Raw genomic sequence first — 7500 nt, forward strand, 5'->3', positions numbered from 1 at the left:
TAATCGACTAGGCCTTTCGGTTCCCCAAATTAATCTTCATATTGGTTCTGTATTTAGTGTTACTGCTTATTATGTTGCTGCCTGTTTCATTCCGGGTTGATTGTTCATGATGTTACATGATATTTGGCCTTCTTTCTTAATTCTTAACTTATGCGTGTGTTCTGATTACTTAGTTGTTCGGTTACTGTTAGTTATTTGCATGTTGTTTGTCTATTATTTTTATTCTTAGTGAGCTTATTTATTCTGTTTATATTTTCTGTTTTACTTACTATGTTGTACTTTATTACAATTCTGTATTTACACCATAATTTTCCATTGGCGCTTGTAATGTGTTGATTAACATAGCTAAACAACTTTATTTTTAGTATAGTTTTCCCCTAAATTCTGTCCTTTATCAGAGAAAATCTAAAAAAATTGGCTGAGTAACTTGTGTGTATTTTAATGCGCGTTATGACAGAATTCATGGTACTTATCCAGTGCCAGATTAAGGCTTTTAGAGGCCTTAAGCACTTAAGACTTCGGTGCCCCATATCTATATATATATGTATATATATGTATATATATATGTATATATATTTATGGGAGAAAAATACAATCAACAACACCATGGATTTTAACCGGAAATGGAAGATAAGAAATTGCTTATTTTATCATGGCAAAAAATAAATAATTAGAGCTTTAGACGGAGACCCATCCCGGAGACCAATGGCGAGTCAGAGTCATTAGAAAAACGGTTCCAATCCAGCAGTAGGTACTATCAAATATTATAGTTATGGAATGCGATCACAATGAGTACCTACTTATTGAAATATTTATACGTATGGCCGTTATAATAATCAAACTTTAACGGATTGAACAGAAATTAACTTGTTTTTAATATGATATTAGCGAAATTCAGACTTTTCCAATGGCGGAATTTTCCAGACTTCCGAAGAATAAACTTTTCCATTGACGACCGTTTCAGCTTCCCTTAAGTTAACTTGTTTTTAATGAAATGTTAGAAAATCGCTCACTGAAATTCTCGACCTAGTTGGAAGACGTCCAATTCAGCTTCCCCGTAGTTAGGTACGTAGGTAAATACAACATAGAATACAATATGTTGTGTTACCTACATGGAATCTGAATATCTTAATTTAGGTACTTTTCATATCAATGATATATAATTAGATGTATTTAATGCCCCCTTCCCTCCTTGATGCCCTAAGCACGTGCTTATGTTGCTTAATGGCCAATCCAGTCTTGTACTTACCAATTAAAACCAAAGCTATTATCTTTTATAGGAAATGTCATAACATGCCCACATACGGGAAAGCCTGTTATTAGATTGTCATAAAATCTCTGGAGGAACAATTAATCCTTGACATACTGTGATTCGCGTTTCTTTACAAAAGCATACCGTGGTATTTATAAATAAACGTACATACCTACAAAGACACACGCAGTACGCGCATACCTACATACATGTACATGCACATGTCACAGCTAAAATGGATGCAAAGGAGGCACGTAGTAGCAGCAATGGCCATATCAAACCCTATTTAGAATGAATAAGAAAATCACAATATAAAATGAATTTATGATTAATGAGGGACTGCTTTTGTACATCTTACTGATTCTTGGACGCTAGTACAGAACGCGAGAAAAGGCAAGAAGCAATGATAGTCTACTAAAGCTACATTAAATGCATGAACTGATAAATTGCATCCCTGTCTTACTTATGATGACAGAAAAACAAAAACAAAACAAAAAAAAAACAAAAAAAAAAACGCGAAAAAGAACTTTAGTAGAGAGGCCGTGGGTGTAGGAGTCGTTTAAGTCATGGGTGGACGAACTTGGTGGTTATATTAATGCGAGATAAGGGCCAAAATACCAAGTCGCTTTCTGAAACTGTTACCCCAACATCCCTACAACTGAACCACCCGCTTTCTGTCTAGGTGACCTGGTAAACCCATGTCTGACCTTCTTGTAGGTAGTCAGCTTGGAGCATCAGTGGGGTGAAATTGAATCTGTGTTAACTCTGCTCAGTATGACACCGTTTTGTCATTCCTGCACGAAAGGACACTGAACAAAGAAGGGGGCCGCACACAGAGACAAGGGATGTGACTAAACAGTGTCAGACGAAACAAAAAGAAACTACTTACACCAGTGAAATTCATTTAAAATACATTGACACAAGAAATACATTATCCGTTAAAGTATATGTATGAATATATTAAGATCATAATAAATATAATTAATTTGTTTTTTTTTCAGGACAACTGACAAATAGCGGGGGAGAACGTTACCATACTGTGAATAAATACAATATCAAATCTACAAAAGAGAATAACCTGAAATAAGCATCAAACCTACGAGCGAGAGTAAAATAATAAAGATAGTACTCTTACCGGCAGGTCCTAACAAATAGATATCTCTGAAATTAAATGCTTTAGAAAGAAAGCAAAATAAAATTATATATGCCGTTTATAGAATAAACGTCAATATAAAGGAAGAGACAGTCAAAAGAAAAGAAAGGAAGAAAGAAAGAAAGAAAGAAAGAAAGAAAGAAAGAAAGAAAGAAAGAAAGAAAGAAAGAAAGAAAGAAAGAAAGAAAGAAAGAAAGAAAGAAAGAAAATATATATATATATATATATGGAATGCTTACGCCATCAGTCCAAACAGTTTAGAATGTTTGGACACAGTAGCCACATTTCCGGACTTGCAATTTCATGCTCATTTTGCGCTTCATATTTCATCTTCTTCATTTTTATGAAGTATCTCAAGAAAACAAAGAAATAGTGAGTAGGCTACCTTTGAACAAGAAATTGTCCTCCGCTTCCACTGGATCAATGGTTAAGATTTCTAATGTCTCTAAAGTGCGAAACAAAATACTTTTTTCCTTAATATTATCATATAGAGGAACAGGTATGATTATAAAGTGTAATCACAGTGTGAAGTAATGGATAACACAAACAGTTTATATCAACCAATCAGATTCTCAGCTATGGGAGGGGGCGTGGCTTCTGGGGCAGATAAGAAATAAGGCGATTCTTTAGACCTCATTAGCCATTAATTAGCATAAAAAAGTGTTCGTTAAGGATTATCCCATCTTTCTCTCACTCCAAACACAGCATCCTATACTACTACTAATAATGACAACCTATAAAGCAATAGCAGCAATTAAACCTATGAATTAACTCCTTTTCGCTATCAAGTATTCGCTAAAGAAAGTTCGCTAAACTTATCTTCGCTAAACTCGCCTTCGCTAAACTCAAACGTAAACAAACAATCGTCGATCAGCGGCAGCGTGGTGTGCCTGGTACTATGAGGTCCTCGGACTAGATCAAGGGACTGCTTCTTATTTATCATACCAAGACGTCAAATTAAAGCATGGTTATGGCCCAGAAGGGAGGAAAACCATCGAGCCAGGGGGACTTCCCTCCCGGAATGGCACCCAAGATGCTGAATATGCTGAAGGAGTTGGACGGCATCGAGAAGGAGCTGCAGCCGCTGATCTCGCAGCCTTATCACGAGGTCCTGAGGAAGGTGAGGGCAGGACTTGGCTTCTGATGTATCTCGAGACGAGGGTACTGGACATTATGTCAGAAGAGAGAGCTCGTAGACTATCCTAGTGGTTTGCTGTTGATTCGTCTTGGTAATTCCAAACGGAATTTTGCTTCGTAAAGTTATGATTTTAATGTTTATATTGGTACAGACTACGCATTGATGAGAAGTACATGGATGATGGTAATTTTTCACAATACCTTTGCATAATCAATCACCACAATTTTATCATCAGTGGATTCCTCTCACCCTTTGTTACAGCCCCTACATTCTTGGCCCTGATAACAAGAGAGGGCTTGAAAGGTGCCGGGGAAATTGTGGGGTAAACAAACAATAATATAATAACATAATGAAAATAATATCTCCTTATACTGTTAAATGCAGGAGGCCGACCCTTGCAACCCCACAACCCCCTGCCCAGGAAATCAAAGAATCCACTATGTACATTTAGCAGGATAAAGTGTCGGACAGACTCGGCATTAGGCCCTCCTGCATGTGGGTTGTACGCTTTCCTCTGCCATGAATATGTGGAGGATTCTTTTTCTTCCGCTGCAGGGGTTGGTAGGTGGCAGCCACCCAGGAAAGGGGGTTGCAGGTGGCACAGCCCTCTTGCAGTAGACAATATAGTGACTAATTCTGTGTCATATATTACCCTCACCTGCTATTGGGGCCAAGATTATCATTAATGGGGGAGGGGTTCCACGGCATAATTCTAGTATATTCAGATAGTAGAGAATGAAAGGAAGCCATCAATACCAAAACTGTCATGATCGTGTATATGATGTTATCTGATAAATTACCTCGACAATAAACACCAGGAAGTTTATCATAAAATAAGGAAGCAGTCCAAGTTCTATCCTGCTAGAATACATGTGGAGATTTTTTTTTAATGACATTAACATCATAACACTGTCAGGTGTGGAGTCAGCCATAATGGCTAGGCACACTTTCTTGACTGGGCAAACTGACAAAATCACATGGGTGCTAACTTGAGAACCAAAATTTTGCATAGAAAATGTACAATATGTTCATTCTGACCAGAGCCAACAATATGAAGACATTCTAAATCTTGTCTGTGAAGGTCTTATGTTCACAGAGCAAAACATTTCCAAATAACAAACCATTCCATACCCTATCTTGGTTGATATATCAGATAGAGGTATGTTGGGTTTACTGTATTTCTGAAGATGTGCAATGCAGGAATCAGTCCCAGGTGGATGTGGTCCAAGATACAATAAAATTTAAATTTGTTTTTTATGTATATGGTATATAGAATATGGTTTTGCTTATGGATTATTTTGTAATTTATACCAAAGGGAAAGGTTCAGTGTATGTAGTAAAGGTATAGAGACAGGAGATGGATTCCTATAGGCTTTTTCAAAAGTACATACAAATCTGACAATATGATATATTTACTCACTTTATAGCTTTTATTATTGCCATGATGCAAGTGTAATAGAGCCAGCATTGCATTGTGTGCTAAACAGTCATTTGTTTGCTTGGCCCTGTTAATGATTATAATCAAGGTACAGCTTTCCAAAATAAAGGCCCTAACATATGATCAATTTTTGCATATTCACATGAATTTGAGGCTTTCTGTATGTATCACATTCATGCAGAATGCCTCCCAGATGAAGATACTCGTGAGATTTCCAAGATCTCATTCTTATGGTGCATTTTCCTGTTATATGGGCATTATGTTTGGTTACATTGGTACTCTGCCATTTGCATACGAAAAGTACTATGGAAATGCAGAAAAATCTTTGTCTCTTATCAGTCTCTTTTCTTGAAAAATCATATACTGCAACCAAAATCAAGAAAGTGGGGAAAACTTGTATTTCCCATGCTTCTGATTTTTCAATCTAATGGCTGATTGCACTTGACACCCAGCGGTTGGTTCATTGTGGCATGAACAGAAATTGGTGTCAGGGGTTAATCTTATATTACTGAATAATTTTTCAGCAAACCTTTATCACTGGTGCTACTAATTATGAAACTTAAAGATTGTATGTCATTCTTTTCTAGTGGTTTCAAAGTTGACACACATGCTGGTGATTGGTGTAACCATGCTATTTCTTTTCATATTATTGCCTTTTCATTTTAATTCAGATTTTTTTTTTCATCAGCCCTTCTAGGCTGTTGCTCTCATGACTGGAACAGCCATGAAATATACTAGAGAAATTATACAGTAAACATTGATAACACTTTGCAATATCATGTATGTAATGACTCTGGTGCAATTTTCTTGGAACTCTACCCAATAGTGCCCTCCTTGTAAAGAGTTTGGTTATTGTTTACTTTAATACTAATGTGGAAATTCAAAAAACAGCAGCACTTTTAACCCAATACAGCTGGGGAAAATTAATAAAAAATGGGAAAAATGCTATGCTTATTTTTTATATTTTTTGTGAAATGTCTCTGCACATAGATGGCTCTACTAGTGTTTAGCCACAAAGGAGTCAATTAGTAGACCTTGTGACCTTACCTGATTCGAATTGGCGGAAAAAATGTATTTTTTACTAGTACTATGAATATTGATGGTGTTATTTTTATTATAGACATTATAATTACATTATAATTACTAAAATGTTATAAACATTAGTAACAGCAAAATAAGATAACATAAAATATTTTCGTAAATCAAAGAAAAGGGTAAAGAGGTGAGACAGGCAGTACTCGTAATTGGCTCATCTGTGACTTAGTACAAGTGTAGCCAATTAAACAAGTAAACTCACAGTGGGCATGGCATGCATGTACACGTCATGCCTGTTGGCATTGGGTTAAGAGCCAATTGTATAATATTTTGGATGCAAATCTTCACCTTATGAGTTTTAATGGATTTGATTAGCAAACTAGCAACATATAATTTGGACTGGTTTCTTATATGATGATAAACTGCCAAGGATATCTAGAGAATTTCTGTCTTGCCTAAATGTATATGATGGAGGATTGTTGGCCTTTGCTGGAGTGCTGTCATGGAGGCTGTAATGATCTTTGATGCTGCGACTCTTAATTTCTGTTACTCTATGTGCTCTCTACAGAGAACATTACTCTATTTGGCCAGAAGATAACTTAAGCAGTCTGTCAATACTAGTTTTGTTAGGTGATATGAAGCTGCTCTGAATAATTATCCTTTTTTGAAAGAGAGAACTGTATTATTATTATTATTATTAGATTAGAATTAATACTCTAGTTCTGATCAGTTATCCTCGTTAGCCTCATTCTTTGCGAAGTGTTGAGTATTCATGACCATTAACTAAAAAACTTTTTTCAAATTCTTCCTGGATTATCCACACTCGATTATCCACACTCGCTTCATTAGGATTGCAGATGGTGGGGGGGGACTTCAGAAGACTAGTTTTAGTGATTACAATTTTTTCATTATCTGATACATGATGCAGAAGTGTAATGTGGTCAAAAACAAGTATGGTGTGCATTTTTCAAGATGATTGTCCTCTTGTGTTTAATGATAATTTAGCAAGAATCTTCTATTCAAGAAAGTCATCTTTTCTCTCTCTTTTTTTTTTTTTTGTCTTAGTGTTTTGATTAATTATTGATATTCATTGTTATGATTCATTTTTTGTACAGTATGGTTTCTGTGGAAAGTTATAGTTTTTATACATTTATTTTCCAGTTATCACCCCAAGAAAAAGCAAAGGTTGGCATGATGGAAATATATGGCATCAACTCATTATTTTGGGGTAAGTAATGTATTCTCTTTTTCACACTCTCACTTTCTCTCACACACTGTCTCTCTCTCTCTATCTCTTGCACACTGTCTCTGACTCTCTCTCTCTTGCACACTGTCTCTGACTCTCTCTCTCTTGCACACTGTCTCTGACTCTCTCTCTCTTGCACACTGTCTCACTCTCATTCTCTCTCACACTGTCTTTCTCTCATTCTCTCTCACACTGTCTCTCTCTCATTCTCTCTCACACTATCTCTCTCTCATACTCT

At 36.1% G+C, this 7500-nt stretch overlaps 1 protein-coding gene across 1 annotated transcript in view; it reads left to right on the forward strand.

Moving 5' to 3' along the window:
- The first annotated feature begins 3250 nt into the window (after window positions 1-3250).
- The window catches only part of LOC125029698 (nuclear nucleic acid-binding protein C1D-like), a 7204-nt gene continuing 2954 nt past the window's right edge, over window positions 3251-7500 (forward strand). The window contains exons 1-2 of the mRNA XM_047619771.1: window positions 3251-3525; window positions 7178-7244. Of these exons, the coding sequence (XP_047475727.1) occupies window positions 3370-3525; window positions 7178-7244 (223 nt within the window). The 5' untranslated portion in view covers window positions 3251-3369. The remainder of the gene's footprint in view (window positions 3526-7177; window positions 7245-7500) is intronic.

Source organism: Penaeus chinensis, chromosome 10, assembly GCF_019202785.1.
Source record: "Penaeus chinensis breed Huanghai No. 1 chromosome 10, ASM1920278v2, whole genome shotgun sequence".
NCBI classification, from domain to species: Eukaryota; Metazoa; Arthropoda; class Malacostraca; order Decapoda; family Penaeidae; genus Penaeus; species Penaeus chinensis.